Source organism: Antennarius striatus, chromosome 19 (genome assembly GCF_040054535.1).
Source record: "Antennarius striatus isolate MH-2024 chromosome 19, ASM4005453v1, whole genome shotgun sequence".
NCBI lineage: Eukaryota > Metazoa > Chordata > Actinopteri > Lophiiformes > Antennariidae > Antennarius > Antennarius striatus.
In genome coordinates, this window is record NC_090794.1 from 13,561,156 (window position 1) to 13,583,028 (window position 21,873).

The 21,873-nt window shown below is 39.3% G+C and overlaps 2 protein-coding genes across 2 annotated transcripts in view; both read left to right on the forward strand.

Annotated features, from left to right (window-relative positions):
• grm1a (glutamate receptor, metabotropic 1a) overlaps positions 1–5,121 on the forward strand; it is a 32,634-nt gene extending 27,513 nt beyond the window's left edge. The window contains exons 7-8 of the mRNA XM_068342531.1: positions 153–1,089; positions 2,702–5,121. Coding sequence (XP_068198632.1) covers positions 153–1,089; positions 2,702–3,521 — 1,757 coding nt within the window. The 3' untranslated portion in view covers positions 3,522–5,121. The remainder of the gene's footprint in view (positions 1–152; positions 1,090–2,701) is intronic.
• Positions 5,122–6,519: 1,398 nt separating this feature from the next.
• Positions 6,520–20,396, forward strand: rab32a (RAB32a, member RAS oncogene family). The gene is made up of 3 exons (XM_068343338.1): positions 6,520–6,874; positions 15,755–16,032; positions 19,346–20,396. The coding sequence occupies exons 1-3, from the start codon at positions 6,661–6,663 to the stop codon at positions 19,493–19,495; spliced, it is 642 nt and encodes a 213-aa protein (XP_068199439.1). The 5' UTR covers positions 6,520–6,660; the 3' UTR covers positions 19,496–20,396.
• The last annotated feature ends 1,477 nt before the right edge of the window (positions 20,397–21,873 follow it).

Here is a 21,873-nt window from a genome sequence, read left to right on the forward strand (position 1 = left end):
AAACTTCCTGTGTGTTTCCAAATCTTTGTGGTGTTCCTCTCTCTGACATCACATTACCTGTCTTTCATTGGCTGAAATAATAACATTAAATAATAATAACAGTGCAGCACAGTAGCATGATACTAACCCTGTAACTCCTCTGCTTTTTCCAGGTTGCCAGCCCCTGCCTTTGAAGTATCTTGACTGGGCGGATGTGGAATCCATAGTGGCTGTGGTTTTCTCCTGTGTGGGCATCCTGATAACCTCCTTTGTCACCTTTATCTTCATCCAGTACCGTGATACACCCGTGGTTAAGTCCTCCAGCAGAGAACTCTGTTATATCATCTTGGCAGGCATCTTTCTGGGTTACATCTGTCCATTCACCTTAATTGCCCGTCCCACAGTCGCCTCCTGCTACCTACAGCGCCTTCTGGTGGGCCTTTCTTCGTCCATGTGTTACTCTGCTCTGGTGACCAAAACTAATCGTATTGCCCGCATTCTGGCAGGAAGTAAGAAGAAGATCTGCACCAGGAAGCCCCGCTTCATGAGTGCCTGGGCTCAGGTGATCATTGCCTTCATGCTGATCAGTGTGCAGCTAACTCTGGAGATCACACTCATCATTCTGGAGCCTCCTGAACCTATCAAGTCTTACCCCAGCATACGTGAGGTCTATCTCATCTGCAACACCAGCAACGTAGGCATGGTGGCACCGTTGGGTTACAATGGGCTGCTGATTATGAGCTGTACCTACTATGCCTTCAAGACTCGAAACGTCCCCGCCAATTTCAATGAGGCTAAATATATTGCCTTTACCATGTACACAACCTGCATTATCTGGTTGGCCTTTGTGCCAATCTATTTTGGCTCAAACTACAAGATCATCACCACATCCTTCTCTGTGAGCCTGAGTGTAACGGTGGCCCTGGGGTGCATGTTCACACCCAAGATGTACATTATTATTGCCAAACCAGAGAGGAATGTTCGCAGCGCCTTCACCACGTCTGATGTTGTACGAATGCACGTTGGAGATGGGAAGTCTGCAGCTCAATGTGGGAGTAACAGCTTCCTCAATATGTTCCGCCGGAAGAAGCCTGCATCTGGCAACACCAAGTGAGTAACATTTTTTATTGTTCTTTTTTTTCCTATTGTGCATACTGTTTTTTTATGGGGTGACTATTTAGACACAAACTGATTAGAGGCCTAAAGACTCAAACGGTACAATAAGTTAAGCAAAAACTGATTTTTAAATATATAGTCTCTTGTATCTGTAAGGAACAATGAAGCACCTGTTTAATGTAAGTACTGTAATGTAATCGAGAGTATTTGGGTGTTTGTGCATAATATTAATGGTCCTATTTTAACTTCTCAGAACCCAATGTATGTAAAAATAAAGTGATGCTTTGATATAAAAGCAGTCAACGATGATATCTTTGATGTATCCCCCTAACCCTGAGAATGACACCAATACATGTAAGTTAAAATACCACTGCAGGACATTGTTTTCATTGATTTTCAAGTGAACAAACCATGCAAATACAGTACATGTCAGAGGTTGTTATACGTACAATATGCAAGAACATTGAAGTATAGATTTCTCACATATGAGACTTGCATATAACCTTTTTTAAGATCCACAGATGTGGCACATGGACAGGTGTCTAAAGTAAGGAGTGGGACAGAGTAATACATTGGTCCCATTATGTGTTGTGTCTCCCTTTTGTTATGCAATCTTTCCAGTTTTCTAACCCTTTAACACCCTAAACGGCTCAGCTTACTCTGCAAATGACCAAGAGTGGCAAAGGTTTTGGCATGGAGGTCACTCAGGTCCTTTCCTGGAGAGATGCACTGTCAATTCAGTCACTGACTGGTTGGCGCATTATAATAATAATACAACCAGAGGGGATCTTTAGATACTTGCCAACCAGAAACAAATATCAGAGAGCTTGCCCTGAAATTTTAAAGCTGAAATATCATCATAGCACAAAAAAATCACTGCCATGGGTGATTGTGCAGAAACGTTATTATTATTTATTTTATTTAGTTATTGTTTTGAATTAACCATAATTTTGATTATTCAAATCAAATAAATTGAGAGTAAGTAACAAAATTTTAAGATTTATTGACTTCTTGTGCGATGAATTGTTTTTTGACAGTGCAACTCTCCAAGGATGTTCACCACCCTGAACGCTTTGGATCTGTCCCGAATTAACCCCACCTTTGACCTTTAACTTTTCTTGGCATGACCTCTCCTTCCCTCCTCCCTAACTGATCAGATTGGAGCCAGTTCTCGCTTCTGCACTAAACTCTGTGTTGTCTTTAGGTTAGTTCAGGCATGGGCTGAAACATTAATCCAGTTGCATGTGTCCCATTTTGACTATGTATGGAGATAGGTGGGACAGGAGGAAATGAGCGGGATGGCTCCTCATTTTGTAAGCTGGATGTCTCAAGCGATTTTAAGATCATAATGCTGTCTGCAGCACATTATGAATCACTATGTTTTTGAATTGCCACATTGATAAATGTGATGCTCTTTAGATCTCATTAGTGAATCCCTCAGCAAAGCTACTAATGTCAAGTTATATTGTTGAAGTGTTTTTTAATATCCATCAGGAGTGTTGAAATTCTGCTGCTCTCTCTTTTTTGTTTGCTGCTATGCTGATGTTGATTTCTGGAACCACCTCCCTAATTGTGTCAGTAACTTGGGTCTTTATCTCATTCATAGTTCTAATGGCAAGTCTGTGTCATGGTCTGAATCAGGTGCAAAACATCCTCCGAGGGAGGGGGATGTGTGGCACAGACTGTCTGTGCATGTGAGGAAACAGGAAGCCGGCTTGAATCAGACAGCAGTCATCAGGCCCCTAACTAATACCCCGGACCACCACAGTCGTGAGCCCTCCGCCCGTGACCCTGGTACAGACCCCCATCACCCGCAAGAACCGTGTGGCGCTGTGCCTCTGTACAACTTGGTTGAAGTGGATGATGAAGGCGATATGCAGCGCCCCCTCTGGACTCCACATTGTTCTGGACAATTGCAAGGGCAGGAGTCTGATTTAAATAATCCGGCCTCTTTTCTGCCGTCCGACTTTAAGGGTTGCAGCACGGATCGCTTGCAAGGAGCTGTGGTGGACACACACAGCTCCCACGCCCCTGCGCTGAGCGACCACGGCATCAGAGAGGTAAACCCTATCAATGAGCCGTCGAGCTTGACCCCTTCTCGCCTTCCTTTGACCCCAAAAGCAGGGGCATTTAAAGAGGACGTTTCTGAGGACGAAGAACTGGACCTCTTACACAGCTGCATTTACGATGCCAAGGAGGAGGAGGAGCAGGGGGAGGACGAGGAAGGCAAGGATTTAACTCAAAACAAGCTAATCCTGGAGGATTCCCTGGTTCTGTCACCTCCCTCCCCCTTCAGAGACTCTGTGTGTTCAGGGGAGTCTGTCAGCGGCTCCCCCGTCATGGAGTCAATGTTTGGTAGCCGTCTGAGCTCAGCCTACACCTCAAACATCCTTGGAAACTACGCACACAGCTCCTCAACACTGTGAGAGTAAAACAAATGCTGACACAGCTGCTGTCAGGACACTTGTGCATCACTCAGACATGCATTACCACACACACAGACACAGATACACACACACACACATTCCGGCACACACACAGACACACACACACACATTTTACTTTCATTCAAATGTTTAAACTCTTTTGTTTTGTCATTTGCTTGCTTGTTTTAATTGCTTTGATCTTACCATTAAAGGGTTAATCAAAAAAATTTTTTAGCAGAAAAAAAAAGATCAGAAATATTCAGGCACACTTAGTGTTTTGAAGGGCTGTTAGGGCACAATGGCTTTCTGCAAAATGTTAAAACTGGAAACTGTGCCAAAACAGGTCTTATGCCAAATTATGGGAGAAACACTGAGAATCAGAATAACAGATGTAGCTGTGGTTCTCATAGTGGCAGCTGGATTCAATTGCCTAGAAGACAAAACAATGGAAACACAATTTTATGTGTGTATATAGAGTAGGTGTAGTTAGTGTAGGCTGGATAATACAATCAGAGACCAAACCAGCTGAACAGACTGCAATAGCTCAAGTGCATTTCCCATCAGTCTTTATTAGCTCCACTCCTGTCTTCTCCACAAGCACCGGTCCGTTCATGCGTGCAGCAGCAGACGCTGCAAAGACAAAACTATTTGCTTTTTGCCTTTTTTATCCCCCCCCTGCTCCACCTCAGCTTTCTGTCATCTGACCTCATTGCGGTTACAAAAGACCTAACAAGATAAGTGCAGTAAGTTGGTTGAATATATATATTTTTTTGTGCTGCAAGATGTGTTCAACGACACAAAAATATTGAATCCTGCTGAAGACTTGTTCTGTGTGTTATATGATATGGTTATGATGTGCCAATCAGAGTTGTTATGAACCTTTGCTTTAGATTTCTACACTGTAGCCGATGCAGGTCGGCGTGGTTTTAGGTGTTGGCAATTTTGTTTATGAAGTTGACACTCAATCATAAACCTGAGGGGGAAGTTTTATGAGCATGGGGGTGTGGTACTTTTGCTTGCCATGCTGTGTTGATATTTCTCAGTTTTCTGAGTTTGCTGTGTCATTGTAATGGACAACACAGTACTTGTACAAGTTCTCAGAGTTTGTAATACTGTTAAGCCATCTCTTGTTTTCACACAGGTGGTATGTTTGTAATAATAAATGTTTCTATATTTAGAATGTCAAAAGAAAAAAAGAGTTTATACATTTTGAAGCTGTCCTAAGATATTTGTCAAAGAGAAGTGTGTTTTGTTTTTTTGTAAACTCTTAAGCTAACTTGAGTTGACTGTAACTCTTGAAAATAATCAGTTGTAAAAGGAACCAATGATCAGTTGCTTCTTGTAATGAGATTATACATGTTTCAGTTTTGCTTAAATCTTGCATTATGAATTTAAGTAGTTTATTTGAAGTTAAGTTCCTTAGTTCTTTGTCTATAGGAATGCAGGTTATTTCAGAGTACAAGCCTATACAGAACATAGTACAATTGTATTGTATTTCCAAATGTATTTGGTCTGTAATAGTGTAAGTTGTTAAATTATTTTCACATATGTAAAATATATGAGGGTGCCACCTGTTGAACACTGTCAAATCTAGAATGAAATAGGCCTTTATGTTTTGGGCGAGAACAAATGCTGTAAAATAAAAACTATTTCTATTAAGAAGACTGATTCCTGCCTACAATAGCCTGAAAAACTGGTATGTCATTTGGTCTGAATTACAAAAATCTGTAGACCTGCCAAAAAACACCAATATTAATTTAGCCCAATGTACCCTGGTTTAAGTTCTGTGGCAGTAAAAATGCTTTAAAGATTTTTAAGGCATCTAATCCGGACCCAATATTCCCCTTTATGCTGTTATACTTAAAACCTCTGATGCACATAGATAACATGAAGACGGCTTCTTTAGTGAGGCAGAGGAATTGTGTCTCTAAAATATTAATGTACGTGGATATTCAATGACCAAGAGTCTTTTTCTGTCTTGAAGTGTCGAGCTAATTGTCCCCCACCAGAAAACAAAACGAGGAGGCGATGCAGAGATGGGTTCCACCTGTCCACCCGTCCAAATGCCACAACAATCCCAAACCCGATAACCAGGTACTGAAGAGGTTTCTTTTGTTGTTTGTGGATCGTCACTCTTTCACAATTACAGCTTGTGCTGAAGTGCATTCATGCAGATCTGTAAAAATTTTTTTTTTTACAAACGTAAAAAAACAACAACAACCTGGTAGTGAAACTCAGTCTTTTACTATTTTATTTATCTATTTATTTATTTATTTATTTTTAAATTTTATTTCCATGGCAACAAGTTGAATTTTGGATCACTGTGTGAGGAGGATTTGTTGAGGGTCTCAAAGGGTTCAACTCCAAAAATATGCAATATTTTTTTCTCTCCACAAAACCTGAGGCATACATCTACATACTAGAGAGCTGCCTTTTGACATTTTGGAAATATTAAACATTTTTTGTATTCCGACTATTTCTCTCAAATAAGCAGCTAAGAAAATTATTATATGTCCAACTTAAATACATCTTGCAGTCATTCTTCAGTGAAATTCTTCCTCCATGGTAGAGGGATCCTGAGTATTTCACACTTTGTTGTGTGTGTGTGTGTGTGTGTGCGTGTGAGTGTGTGTGAGTGTGTGTGAGTGACTCTTGTTGGACAACTCACATGAAAACTTGAGGCTGTGACAAACCAACATTCCGTGACCCACTGTGATCGCAGCACCACGAGGATAACACACACACACACACACACACACACACACACACACACACACACACACACACACACACACACACACACACACACACACACACACACACACACACACACACACACACACACACACACACACACACACACACACACGCCTGCTCTCCACTTTCTCCAGCATTTCCGGGTCGTATGATTCATCAGGTGGTTGCCATACGGCATCGGGAGGAGGAGGAAGAGGAGGAGGAGGAGGAGGAGGAGGAGAGGGAGAATTAGAAAAAAAAAAAAAAAAAAAAAAAAAAGGGGGGAGACTGAAGTAAATCGGGCTGCGTGAGGCTCTCAGCCCTCTGACCAGGAAGCCTTCATGCGCCAGAAAGCAGAAGCTGCCTGAGTTTGGAGACGAGCAGTCAGCGTCGGTGTCAAAGCATGGCCGGGGGCTCGGTGTCCGAGTGTAAGGAGTACCTGTTTAAAGTGTTGGTCATCGGGGAGCTGGGTGTCGGGAAAACCAGCATCATCAAGCGCTACGTGCACCAGCTGTTCTCGCAGCACTACAGGGCGACGATCGGGGTCGACTTTGCGCTCAAAGTTATCAATTGGGACAGCAAGACGCTGGTGCGCCTGCAGCTGTGGGACATAGCAGGTAAGGACGCGCTGCGTGTGTGTGTGTGTGTGTGTGTGTGTGTGTGTGTGTGTGTGTGTGTGTGTGTGTGTGTGTGTGTGTGTGTGTGTGTGTGTGTGTGTGTGTGACTTGTCCATGTCATGCCGGGTGTGTTAAACTTGAAGTTTACTTTGAATGATTAAGATTTGCATTTATGATGATGATGATGATGATGATAAGGAAGCAGATCTCCCAACTTTATAGATCAGGTCACGCTCGTTCTGGCATCCGCTTCGTGATCTCATAATTATCAATGGAATGTAGGTCACGTTGTTAGTACCGACCGCCCTCCTGCGACCTCTCCATTCTATCCGGGTGTTAAACTATAGTTACAAGTTGACCACGTGACCTCCCGGCCTGTGATTTTATGTCACACCTTTGCTCGGATTGCAGTGTCACTGTGAAACTCCTCAGGATGTCCCTGTTCCGTATCGATCCCAGCAATCCTCACTAATTTGAGACGCGCACACACACACACACACACACACACACACACACACGCACACACACACCAGCTAAAACATTCCAGCAGCTTGTGTAAGCAAGCGGAGGGAAATCAGAGCAGTGTAAATAGAAGTTTCCCTTATACTCCAGGCACAAAGTTATCTCACTGTAAACAGAGGAGTCTGACAATGACACACACCAAAGGCTGGCTGGCAAAGAGAGGAAGTGAGCACAGATGGGAAAGCGAAGGCAAATGAAAAAGATTTATTTGAAATTGTGCAAGTGACAGCCAGGACTGCAGATGAATTACCAGGGATGAGTGTCATGTGGGCTTTTGGGTGGGAGTGCCATATGTGTGATGTCCAATTAGCCTCAATCAAGCACATGGGCTTGTGGAATTATTTGGTCACATGTCCCGGGTTCTGCTGTTTGCAGGCATTGTATTTAAACGTTGATTTTGTAACGCTGCTGCACACGTGAGCAGGGATTATACTATTTACAAGTACTATTTGTGCTTAATCATCAACAGCGATCATGCAGAGGGATGAGAGGAGTTGGCTTTTAAAGAAAGGACTCTGGCTAAGTGGTTTTCTGTATGGACATAATATATTCACTCTGCTCAGGAAGAAAAGATAATAATGTTATGGTGTGACTAACCTTTGCAAGTGTTTTTCCACGTCTTTTCAGAGAATACCTGTTTTTTGTTACATAATCTTATCAAAAGTGACCGTAAAAGCTTCTCATCTGTCTTGTGGCAAAATGTTCTCCATAGTTTCTAAGGTTTTGATTCAGCCTGTAAATTTAGATCTTACATCGGCTTTAGTTGAAAGATGTAGCGAAGAACTCTTATGCCAACGCTCCACGCCACTAGAAATGTTCTATTATTATTTTTGAAAGCCGCCATAGTTGTGCTGGTCCATCCTCTCCCTCAAACAAACCTCATATGCTGAGACAGATCAGCACAGATGGTTAGAAGACTGCTGTTTAATATTTTTACCATCGCTTCCAGCAGTGACAGAAGTGTGTGTGTGTGTGTGTGTGTGTGTGTGTGTGTGTGTGTGTTTCGGGAGTGGAGGTCTCTGACTGATTAGGCCCATCATCACAAGCATAGTGTGTAGGGGTATCTGTGTCTGAATGCCATGGAAGGCCATCTGCCTGTCACAGCTAGACAGACTTGATTAGAGGATCTGTGAGGGTAAATAAAACACTGACACACACACACACACACACACACACACACATACACACACAGACACACACTCAGACTGATATGACTTATTGGGTGAAACCGAGCCGATCTTCATGCAGACACACCCTGACCAGAAAGATTTTGTGTTTATCTTGCGGTTACTAAACCTCATAAGTGACTCCCACACCACAGCCTGGCCTGAGGACACTGAGAACCAAATAAGTAAGGAAATGTGGGTGTGAAAGAGAGAAAGCTGGTGGTATATTTGCCACGTCATTAAGACCAACCATTAACCCATTTAATCATGCAGAAAAGGAAGAGGAATTATCTTCTTGGCAACACAAAGCAGCATCAGAGCTGCTTTGTCTCTTTCTAACCTTAATAATAATTACAGTCTGGTAGAAATGATAGTAATCAAGGCCTTATACAAGATGGGGGCACCACGCGAGTCAGAGTGAAGCCTGTGGCATTCCCACCCACTTCTCACCCAGAATTGCTACTCTCTCCTGGATTTGTCTGTCAGTGGACAGAATGATTACAACCCTGGCATAAAGTATAAAAGAGGCTGTGCCTTGGAGGATGAAGTATCCCTGTTGGAACAGGAAGTTGCAAATTAACACGATGTATGGCAGTGGTTTCCATCACAGAAAACAGCAGTGATGTCAGTAAAACCCGGTTTGATATTGAGCCCTAAATTTAACTTTGTAAGGGCTCCTGTCTTTTGGTTATCATCAGCTCTGTCTCATGAACGAAAAAAGGGATCACGGGAATAAGAACATTTATTCTCGTACCATTTCTGACCATCAAATAAAGCAAAACAAACTGTTTACATGGTTAGTTGTGAAAAGGAGTTGAAAGAAAGGGTCATTTGTTTGAAATGTTCCAAAATGTAAAAGTAACACATTTTATTTGTCAATTTATCATTTAGACTATTAAAATTAAAAAGAATTCCAATCTTTCTCTACAAGGAGTCAAGATGAGAACTTAAAACATCTTGTTTGTCTAACAGTCTTAATTCCTAATGATACTGAATTTACTGCAACATTAGTAAAACATCATATTGTCACAAATTAAATATTGAAACTCGGTTATGTTTACATGAACAATTACTTCATTATTTAATTATCCAAGTAGTTTCGAATTAATTTCCCATCAATTGTCTGATAGATTCATCAACTAATTATCTCAAGTTGAGAACCACTGAGCAAATCCTAGTTCCTGCTGAGTGCTGTGGTTCAGTCTGGCTGTTGGAACTTTGCACACTTCAATAATGTTTAGACCTCTAAAAGCACACAATATGAAATAAGCAGTCGACACCCATTCACTGTGCAACATGTAATTGTTGCCGTTTATTTACACTGCCATCCTGGAGTGTGATTGTAAAATATAATAGCATGCAGACCACAGGGGTGTGATGTATGTCGTAGCAGTTACCATCAACGTGAGTGCTGAGTAATGATTTGAAACAGTAGAACATGGCTAAAGCAATCATTTACTGTTCTTGAAAAATATTATCTCAAATGATTTTGTCGATTAAGTTGGCATTGTTCAAAATGAATTTAGACATTTCTTATGGTTTAGTACCTGTTATTATTAAAAGTACTGATTAAAGTCTGCTATTGATATAAATGGAGAAGCCATTATTTTAAACTGAAGAATTCAAGTCAGAGCCATGTCTTTGTTTTACATGACATAGTTGGTAATGGGTTTTTTTATTGCTTGCCATCTGTTGCTCTACTTTTTGCCAGATCATTCCTCATCATTCATTTCATTAAGCCAGTCTTGATTGCATGCATACTGTGTTCCAAACTGATCACGTCAACCCCTTTTTTCAGAGGTTGGAAATTTCCAAATGTGATTACAGTTTATATTGGCATGAATGTGTAACTCATACTGCATGAAGTTTCAACGCATTGACAAACAATGCGTGTTTTGCATTGACTTGCTGAAATGAGATAACATACATTACTATGTCAGCATGCATGTCCTTTAAAAAAACATTGAGACATCTTGGAAATGCACTTACTTGTGTCTCAGTGATTCTACAGGCTAACTCTTCCACTCAGATGGTGAAAATCTCCCGGATCTCAGGCTGTTGTCCCCAATTTGAAGATAATGTAGATGAATTGTCTTGGTCTTTGAGGTATCTGCTAACTGCTAGAAGCCACTTTTTATTACCATCTCTGTACAGACATTGTTTTGGTGCTGTTACTGCTTTTTGCTTCTCACTCACAGGTAGCTTAAATGTAAATACTGAACAGAGTAGTGCAATACAGACAATAGCTTTGCCTTAAGCAAGCCGCGTAAAAGGGGCTATAATAAAGAGAGCAAAGAGCCCCACTCTCCTAAAAGATATTCTGTCATGTGATGAACTCTTGAAATTTCCAGTAGGTCTTTGACTGGGTTGACATCAGGATAGTGCCAGTCACATGCTTAATTTTCATACTAGGTTAACGCCTTTTTCCTTGAATTAGGGATCCTGGGATGGATTTTCAACAGTGAAATGCCATTGATTGATAAACGGAACACTTTTAGGAATTGTACTTCAACAAATATCATAGTTGTGGGCTGAATTCCAACAGCCATGTGCCAAGGCTTTATGCTGATCAGCCCCCACCAACCATTAAGTTGAGGGTGAAGGGATACATTTAGCACTTGTAGATTTTTCCCCTCAAGCAAGCTGTAGTAAGTCACCTCTCACATGCTGCCCATTGGAATTTGAACAGCCCAGTCATGTGTTGTTCATGTTCTCTCACTTAAAGCTTGTACTGATGACCACTGTAATGACTGGACCTTGTGTTTTCATTATTTCAGTTGTTGGGAGGGTGTATGGGGAAGTTTCACAGCCAGTTGCCCCCTAACAACAGACAAAGACGGCTGCTTTTGCTACAGGCATGTCTGGCTTGGACAGTTCCTATGGTAACCCACCCACAGAATAGCAATATTCACGAAGAAGACAGAGGAAGCTGGTTTCACCATAGCTATTGATAATGATGTTACTTTATCTTTTTTTCTCCAACACGGTGAACAGAGATGATAAAGTGTCTGTAACTTAACTGATTCTCTTTTAATTATTCTCTAACTACAGATGGCTGCAGATTCCACCTGCTCACATTGACTAGAACTTTCTGTACGTGATGTCATGCATCACTACTCATCAGAGTCATAGACTAAATTTAATCCTTATTCAAAGGCTGTGGCTCTCTCCAGTAGTTCACATTGTGTCCCTACAGACAGACTCAAATGTACTGCTCTTGTTTGTTGGCATGTTCAGTATTTTATATGTTAAGTCATTTTTCTTGTTTTTAAATGGTGTCAAATCACAAAAGCAGCCTCATATTTCCAAACAAAGCAGATATAGACTTTGAAACCCAACCTTCTAGCTTAATAAAGTAAAATTCAAATTGAATTCATTGTCAGCAATTTTCTCAGGATATGCTGAGTAGAACTATATTTGCAAGTAGAACTGGGCATCATCTGCATAACAATACAAATATTTTCTGTGTTTCCAAGTATTGCCTAAAGTAATTAGACACATGGTGATCAGTATTTACAGCACAGGACCTTATGGAACCTATCTTCATGTCATGTCATGCAAAACAACCAGGGTAATGCAGTTCCTTCAATGTCTGTTTAACATTCCTGTCTTTGTGCTAACTGTTCCTAAGGTTCCTGATTTGAAGATGAATTTGCAGTATAAGCCAGGAAGAAAATATTTTTGTCTCAGATATGAACAATTAATTATTAAAAAAACATTCAATCATTGCTACTTCATATTTAGAGGCAATATACTGTATACTTTGTTCAGTCCCTTGTCTCGCGCTGCTCTGTGGAATTCATTATGTAAATACTTCAATGCCCTCACACTTTATTCAATTCCTGTGATGAATTTTGCTTCATATGATTGTGCAAGACATATGGAAGAGTAGATCACTTTTCTATATCATCACATATATTGACAAAATAGAATATCCATTAGTGAAGAAATATATTTGATTATTCATGAATGAAAATATTCATTAATTCCCTAATGCTGCAATTATCTTTATGTTTTTCAAATACCATGAATCACCAAAACGAGTAATATCCTGATTCTGCTAACATTGCCTGCGCATCAAAAACCGACAGAAACTTATTCTGTACTGCATAAACCTCAAATGTTCAAATATCGTAAATTTAATAACTAATAAAATTTTACCAGATGACATTACATTTCAAATATGACATGGCTCTAAATAAGATGCTTAAAATAGTTAAAATATTTACTTTTTTTCCCCTTTTAACTAAATTTTCTTTTGTGGACTAATGAAGTATATATATCTCTATATATTTCTCTGTCAATCTTGATTCCAAGTCTTGTCTATACATTTCTCTCCGTTTAATCTATCTGAAAGTTTAACAACAAAGTATTACTGACAACATGAAGCACACTGAAGCCATTCAGTAACAATTCAGATAGCTTTTATTTTGTAAAGCAAACACGAGCCGTACGGAATGTTCATTATTCCTTTAGCAGCAGGACTGGATTTAATAAATACAATACAATGATTATCTATACTTATGTCACTTGAAAAGAAAAGCCATTATGAGACTTGCTCTCATTTCATGTTAGTGACGGCATTGCAGGGCAACAGCATTTTATCGATAATCCAAATAACTCATTAAAAGGGTCTGAAACGGTCAGGTGTGTCACAGCAATTGATGATATTGATTGATGTAACGGGTCTTCTCCATCCAGTTCATTCCCCCAGAGAGGAGAGAGTCGAACGGTTTACATTGATCGCCTTGCGCTTGATGTGTCAGAAAATCAACTGGTGTGTGAAGACAATGACATGATGTCACCGCTTCATCTGTGTTTATGGATGAGCATGTCAGTTCATAAGAATGAAGGATTAGACTAAATGTAATATCGGTTTTCAAGGTCCAAACAAAAGTCAAAAAAGTATTAGTCCACAAAATGTATGCTGGGCAGACTTGAGGCTTTCATGTAAATCGGTACCTTTTAAAGGTGAATGGGGAAAAAACCAACAATTCTTATCTATTGTTCGTTCTCATCCATCATTGACCTGTTTTTGATGCTATGGCCGTTTCTTACCTGATTGTGTTTCTTGTAATTTAGCTGAATAAAACATGATACACTGTCTATCTCCAAACAGACAACCTTATGCCTCTGTTGCACACCTGAATACATTCGCCTTTGCTTTTGGGTTTAGTATTATCAAGCCGTCCTCACCCAGACCTTCAAATGGAATGTAAAGAAGATGAATGTGTTTTCTGTGTACATTCTTCCTTTAACTTCACCCTACTGGATGTATAAGCTGGACATGAACTGGAATCAAAAGCTGTGCTTTTGCCACTTTATCCCACTGTGTTTTGCAATGTTTGAATTCACTTGAGATTATATCAGCTAAAATTAGACTCTCAATTATAAGCAATTAGTATCAGGCCTTTAGGCCCCATAGTGTCTTCTCTTGTTCACGTGTGCTGTGCTGCACCACTGCAGGGTCTTGTGTGGTTAGGTAAATTCCCACAGTGTAGTGAAAGTACGTTGGGAGACGCTGTGCTCACAGTTCCTCAATCCTTTTCATGTCTCCTTCTCTATTTTGTAACAGAGCTCCAGTGGTGGCTGTTGACTGAGTAATGCACTGTACGATTACACAACTCTGTAGATTTTCATAAGTTGTAGCCACAATGTGTGCTGAGTCTGTCAAATTTTACTTAAGGCCAGTGGAAACCTGACAAAGATGGAGCAAGGGCCTTCCCTGTTTTTTTTGTTTTTTTTACAAGTTAAAAATTACAGTACCAGAAACGTATCAAAGGACTTCAACATGCTAATGTTAGCATTAAGACCAAATTTATTTTGTCACAAATCCTTATTTCTTATCATATAGCAATCTATAAATATGTTTGAAGGATTTAATATTCTGTCCAACATTGCATGTTTTGATTTGTAATCCCTATTCTAGAGAAATAGATATACTTAAATGATCCCAAACTGGTAAATTCACACACAACTTCTGCTCAGTGCACTTTAATAATGCTGTATTTAATCCTGCTTCAGCAATCTAAAAACATTACTCTTTTTTTTTTTGTCTTTCTGAAATTCAGATTGTATTTGGGATCTATATTTACAACAAGTTTGGGAAGCTGAAGTGTTTTAGCTCTCCTTTGGAGTTGTTGATGGATACAGATGGTTGCCAACTTTATTGTAAAAAATCAAAACACATTTTTCCTCTGGAGAAACTGCAAGCCAATAACAATAAGTCTCAATGCAAAAAGTTAGAATCTCTATTAGACGTAGTTGCTATTTATCATACCAAGCAAGAAATATAAATGCTGCTCAAGCAAAAGGAGGTTTGATATGAAAAATTATGGAAGAGGGACCGACAGTGTAATTTCTCTGAGATATGCTTGGAAGTGTGAACATCAGTCAGTGTTAGCAGAAGTGCCTTTGGCCAGTGGAACCGTTGATCAAAGATTCCTTTTCCCCAATGAGAAACAGTGCTGTGTGAACTCAGTGCATGTTTATGTTAAAGTGATGTCAGTAGACTTGCAAGTATGGTGGATACTGCACCTGGAATCACCACAACTGTTTCTTCTTGAAGGTATCCTCCTGAAAATACAGACATATGGGAAGTTCCATCAAAATGTAAGGTCTTTGTCAATAGTTAATAAATATTTAGCTACTTTTAGCCATTTTCTATTGTGTTTGAACTATTTCAGGAATTCTGAATAGTCAGTAGATTTATTAAGAGCATAGAATAAGCCCTAAATGTGCCACATCTGTGTTTAAGAAGAGTCCTTTGCAGATTGAAAGTGACATCCTACATACTGTTGGTAATTCCCTTTGCCTTTGTGAAAAATCACCTCAGTTTTTCTGAGAATGACTACAGAGGACAGGCTCATTATGGTGGCAGATGACTTCCTCTATTCTCTGAAGGAAAAGTAGGTCAATGAGCCATTGCTATTCTGATTGCCGTTCTCACAATTGTTTGGCTACATTTTGAGGGGGAAAAATATTGAGGTCTCACTGAATAAAGAATTGAGACAGAAATGCTCAGTGCTCCACATCTGATTTGGGTTTTCCAAGGCTGTTTTTGTTTATATCTGCTTTTGAAGAATTAATCAAATCCACATTTTTTCAAGTCTGTCACAAATTCTGTTTCTCATCAGATTTTCATATGGTTTGTCAAAAATGTCACTTGACTGAATTGTTTTCCCATCCACAGGTCAGGAACGATTCGGGAACATGACACGAGTGTACTACAAGGAGGCCGTAGGTGCGTTCGTGGTCTTCGATGTGACGAGGGGCTCGACGTTTGAGGCAGTTTCTAAGTGGAAGCATGACCTGGATAGCAAAGTGAAGCTGGCTAATGGTAAACCCATCCCTTCAGTGCTGCTTGCCAATAAATGCGACCAGAAGACGGAGAGTTCTAACAACACAGCCCTAATGGACAATTTTTGCAAAGAGACTGCCTTTTTGGGCTGGTTTGAGACCTCTGCTAAGGTGAGAGTTTGATACATGAGACGGAAAACTCTTCATTATGCATAAAACGGATGAGGGCATTTTTTACCTGCATTCTCTTTCCAGAGTGCTTTTGAAAAGTAACTAAATTTAACATAAATTTAACATAAAATAAAGGTAAGCTGAGTAAACAACAAATGAAAATTGTGGCATGACTCTTTATTAATTTCAATATTTAATCTAGATTTTGAATAAACTGTAGTTTTGGGTTTATTCAGGTTGTCGTAGTTTGAATTTAAACCCTGCAGAGCTTACAGTTTCATATGAAATACACATAATTGAAATCAGACTGAAATTCATTAATTTTCCCTGAGACTGTATCTGATTTATTCCTAACCACATTGAAACCAGGATTTAGCAGCATGAAAAAATTAGAATTGGAACACATATTCAGCTGAATTATCTGGCATTGGAGATGCATAATACTTTAAAGGTTCTCTGGTCATGGTCCACACATGAGGAGAAATTATTTAAAATGTCATTTCACGCGTGAGTGTGACTTGTGTTGGTAGAAAATCAGATATGAGAAAATGCCCACAGAAGCGTGCCTAAGTGGGAGCCAGTGGACCTTTTTATTTATAAAGTTACAGCACGTTGTTGGTGGGTTCAGGCAGGAAGTCCTGCTAGAAAGCGAGGGCCCTTCTGAATGGTGTAATCACACCGGTTACACTAAGGCAATTGTGAAATACGTGCCATATTGTGAAACAAATGCAAGGAAAATTTGTGGGATCCTGTTGCCTTTGCCATTCACTCACAGAATCTGTTATCAGTATCTGAAGGCTTTATCTTTTCATCCAGGGACGGGGTATTTTGATAGTTGGTTTGAAGTATCACATGATATGGATTTAAAGCTGCAACTCAGTGCTGTGAGGATTAGAGGCGAGACTGAAAGACTTGTTTTTTCTTACGTTTGGTGTGTTACTTCTTTCCTTTGCTTTTGGATTTCAGCTTCCTCTAATGTTATATGAATATAACTCATGCCTGTCAGTTATTACGTACAGTATGCCGACATTCAAGCTCTAATCAAATTGAGGAGGTTAGTTCAAAAATGCACAAGAAACAGTTTAATTTCACTTTATTATTGTAGAAATGTTAAGTCTGGACTCTGATCTGACAGCTGTGGCTTAGATGCTGAGGGTGTTGTCCGCTGGAGTGGATTATATGGCCCTAAAATATTATGACAATTTCAGGAAATTTTGTTAATAATGATATATTTTAAATAATGACAAAATTTTAAAAAAAAAAGTTGTACACAAGGGTCCTAACTTTTTAACTCGACATATTGCTCCTGAAAATATTACAAATCAAGTGCTGTTCACTGCAGCAAAAACACACATCTTTCCAGTGTTTGCTTGTGTTGTCACATGGAGAACATCTATTCAAGAGGAGTCGATGTGGTTTTGGACCAGCATGCTTTGCTTAGCACTGTGGCTAGCATTAGCTTCTGAGTGCTCCCCTTGTGCTTTTACACACACCTCTGACTGGATCGGATGATTCTGTCTGAGGTGGTGAAATAAATTTGATGTATTTCCCCCTTTTCTACCCAAACCACTTCTCCACCACTGAAGTCACTTCATTTTTTGAGGATTAACTCTTCCTCTTGACTCGTCATGCTCGCTCTTCACTTCCGGTGTTTTTAAGTCTTGTAATTGTTGTTGTTAGAATTTTATGTGGAGAGCTGCAAAAGCATACTTGACATGCATGTCATTACGGTAACAAGTCAAAATATTACAATATGAAATTTTTATGCCTTATTAGTAATTGTACCAGTATTGTGAACGATATATGACCCACTGCAATTGTCCACTTAGCAGGGGGTCAGTAGTTTGAGTCCAAGTTCCTCCAGTCTGCACGTCAGTGTATCCTTGTGGAAGATACTTGAGCCCAACTTGCCCTCCAACATAAGGACTGTCCACTTTGTACCATCTATAAACGTATGTAGCAACAAAGAAGCTTTTTTCTGCACTGGCGCACCTGTACTGATGCATTTTCATCTCAAACAGTAACAACCAGTTTGCAGAATAGAGATCAGCCATAGCAACTGGGTAACCTGCAGCATCTCAGAGTAAAATGGAGTCTATGACAGGAAAACAGAAGTATCCGAGAAAAGGTTCTGGTACTCCAGCTGAAACAACACTTGACATTTGAACAGGATTTTTCTGTTCATTACTCCCACTGATAGAAAGGGGACGTGATAGGTGTACGCAATAGGTTTAACTTGGAAAAACCACATCCTGTGTTCTCCTCACCGTCACAGTTGGGTCTATTTTATAGCCCAGCTTTGTCCTCTTAAGAGACATTTACTCGGCAGGAAGCCAAAAGACAGCTGCAGACTCATTTCTACATTTGTTTCAGTGTTCAGGGAGGTTTTCAGTTTCGGTAGCTACGGTGTTGTATTAAGTCCAGCCTTAGGCTCTGTAGCTGAGTCATGTGCTGTGTCATGTGAAGGGTGTGTGTGTGTGACGTTTGAAAATCTTTTCTGGTTAGTTCTTGTCTCTTCAGTGCATCGTCCTATTTCTGTCACGCTGGTATTTTATGTAACCAGCTACAATAATCTATAAATCCAAATCTGTTATTGACTTTCTCTACTTATGTTCTCTGTTGAAACAAAATAATCATGAAGATTATTGTCGTATCTTTTTCACTAATTTATCATGTTTCCGGCTAAAGCAGGTCTGTTAGTTTTCTGTGATCCCAGTTGACCTTTTCAATCATGCAGTGAAAAACTTCTTATTCTTTCTAGTTGTTAGAATATGATGTACATATTCAAAATTAAAAAAAAGATGCATACTATCAGGCAATTGTGATCACACATGCTTGTAATTAGTTAATCATGAAATATATTTTAGCATTTTGAATAAACAACAATTTTTCCAAATTTGTAATTATACTCTAAAATGAATCATAATAACATTTTTCATTGCTCATGTCATTTTTAACTCTTGCAGTCTATTATGTGACCCTACTTTAATGCCCAAATCTTTGTTGGTGTACAATGTGGAGAACTACATTAATATTCATTCTCTCCTCAGATCAATGGATGACAGCTTTCTACTCCAGTGTGAAAGTCAAAAGTAAAAGGCATTTAAAAAAAAATCTAGTCTCTTCTAGATTAAAGATTGGCTTCTTGAAGACTGTTTGTCTCCCAGATTTTGCTTTAAGAAGTTGGAAGGTGTTCAGTGGACATGCTATCTGCATGGATGGACAAAACAAGGAGTAGTCTCCATTTTCAGTCCAACATGTACTGTCTATTTGTCAAAAGACCTGTCTCACGTTGTATTTTGTTTTTTCCTAGGACAACATTAATGTGGACGAGGCAGCACGCTTCCTGGTAGAGAACATCTTGGCTAACGACAAAGGTTTGCCCTGTGAGGAGAGCAGTGGAGACAGGATCAAACTGGACCAGGAGACTGTGGCTGCCGAGAGCAAGTCAGGCTGTTGTTAAGACTCTAGTTATATTAGCCCTACACCTCCTTTGGTACGGTCCAGCCTGTGGCTCTCAGCCTTCAATTGCAGCCTCTTTGAGGAAGATGATTCTTTGAGGCGGGATGGGGGGTCTTCATAGCTCCGGGACCTCCTCCATGCACATCCATATTTCACATTATGCCTAGCCCAGATATGAAGCTCAGTTTTATCTTGAAGTTGTCCCTGTCTTTTCTTTCTATGAACCCCACCTGACCTTCCACAACCAACCATTGTCCCTGATGCCCTGAAGGTCTCAGCAGCCAGAACTGAAGGGGTTAAAGATATGTAAGAGTTCAGAAAGACAAACCAAGAACCAACCATCCCTCACTGCTGCTGTGGCCTACATTGTGTGTCCTTGACATCCTTGTATTTATCTAATGAATCAAGACACCGATCACCTTCTTCAGCCTGTATGCTGTAGATGATGCCCCATAAACAATATTTTTATAACACACTTCTTTTTCCAGTTGTTTTTTACACTACTGTGTAAATGTAAGCATTATCCAAGTGTGACTGTCTCATTTTCCACCCTGTATTATCAGAAACTGTCAATTTGGTTTTTGTCAATTACATGTGAAACATTGTGTTGTCACTCAAGCATTTCAAATATTTCACAGTATGAATTCTTTATCGTTTCACTTGTGAATACATAGAACTGATTTACAGATTTTTTTTTAACATGTTGACCTGTCCATTTATCAACTAGTAATATACAAAAGCAGTATTTGAGGACTTCACGCTTTAACATAAAAATGCTATTATCTTGAAGTGCTCCTATGAAATATTAGGTTGTTTTTTTTATCATTAACTTGAAATGAAGTTTACATGTGAAAAATTTAGTAAATCTACAAAACCACAATAGAATAAACATTTTAATAGCTCTTTGTTGTTTTCCAATGTTTGGACAATGTGATCAAGTGTATTTACCACCTGTTACCATTTAAGTTATTCTGATCTAGACTAGACTTGGATGAAACTTTGCAAAATGTTTGGCCATTGAAGAAGCCATAAACTTTCAGTTGCATCCAGATTAAGGCACAAATTTTGTTTAAGGGTTTTTTTTCTCTTCATTTTTATCCATGAAAAATGGGTCTTTGTTCATCATTATATCAATTTTGTATATCCTACCTGATGCATGCTGTGAAACTTGAAAGAAGATAATTGAGCTTAAATGGAGCTTTTGAATCTTGAAGTAGATTCAAAAACTCCATTAGTAAATTTGGATCAAAAGGTGGACACATGTTTTCTTTTGTTTTAAACAAAAACAGAACCTGGAGAGTTATGATCTTGAATGGTGAACATGTCAAGTTGGAATTTTGAATTGAGGTTTATGCTGTGCATACTTCCTTGGTTGAAGTATGCACTGATTGCTCTCTGACTAAGATATGATTATATATCACAGATGGCAATTTTCTGCTAATCAGTGGATTTGCCATTTTAATTCAAATGAATCAATCCTGTGAATGGTGTAAATCCACTGAGAACATTTTCAAGAGGGTTGGATACCTTGGTTTTGTAGTCATCAAAAATTCTCATGTCAACTCAAGTATTCCACGTTTCTTCTATGAACAACAAGAAAATTGGATAACTTTAGCAGTTTTGTTAAGGGATTATTGGTGGGATGGAGATGAAAGGATTTAGACCAATGAGAATGCTCGTATCTCATAGATGACATCAACTGAAGTAACCTCCAGTGGTAAGGTGAGAGACATGAAAGAGATGACGGCATGGCAAGGACAGCAGACGGAACAAAGAGGAACTCAGTGCAGAAGATGGCAGAACTTGATGCAAAGAAGTTTTCAAACTAGAAACACCAGTTATGAACTGTAAATAGTGTAAATATGAATATAAACTAGAGCTAGAAAAAAATTCTTGAACTGATAATGGATGCAGATTTCTGAAGCTTTCTGATAAGATGTGCAAAGCATTGACGAAACTGAATATATTTTCACAAGTACATTTTCCATTAACTATTTTGGCTAATTTTAAGGCTAAGTATTTTGTTTTTCTTATCAATAATTTCTAAATTTTTCATAAATTTCTGAAAAGTTCTGAACTTTGGGGGTATATGCACCCCTGAACACCCATCATTGGCTCAACCTTAATTGTTGAAAAAATACATTTCTGTGGCCATGCCTGATATATTTAATATTTAATAACCCATTGGAGAAATACTACTGTTGCTACACACTGGACAAAGCTTTCCTTAAGGCACTAGATCCCCCTGGCCCAGTGTTTTGCTCAAGTACTGTTTGAACAGTTTGTTTCTGTAGTTAGATTTTATGGGTACTTTTTCCCCAAAATACAATAGTGAAATTTAAATAATTTGGTGTTATGGGTATACATACCTGTTGGATC

What these genes read in the sequence shown, in the direction of transcription:
- rab32a (XM_068343338.1), top strand. Translation starts at nt 6,661, where the DNA reads ATGGCCGGGGGCTCGGTGTCCGAGTGTAAGGAGTACCTGTTTAAAGTG. An exon ending in GCAGCTGTGGGACATAGCAG is followed by an intron (nt 6,875 to 15,754) that starts GTAAGGACGCGC and finishes TCCCATCCACAG; the next exon opens with GTCAGGAACGATTCGGGAAC. An exon ending in GGTTTGAGACCTCTGCTAAG is followed by an intron (nt 16,033 to 19,345) that starts GTGAGAGTTTGA and finishes GTTTTTTCCTAG; the next exon opens with GACAACATTAATGTGGACGA.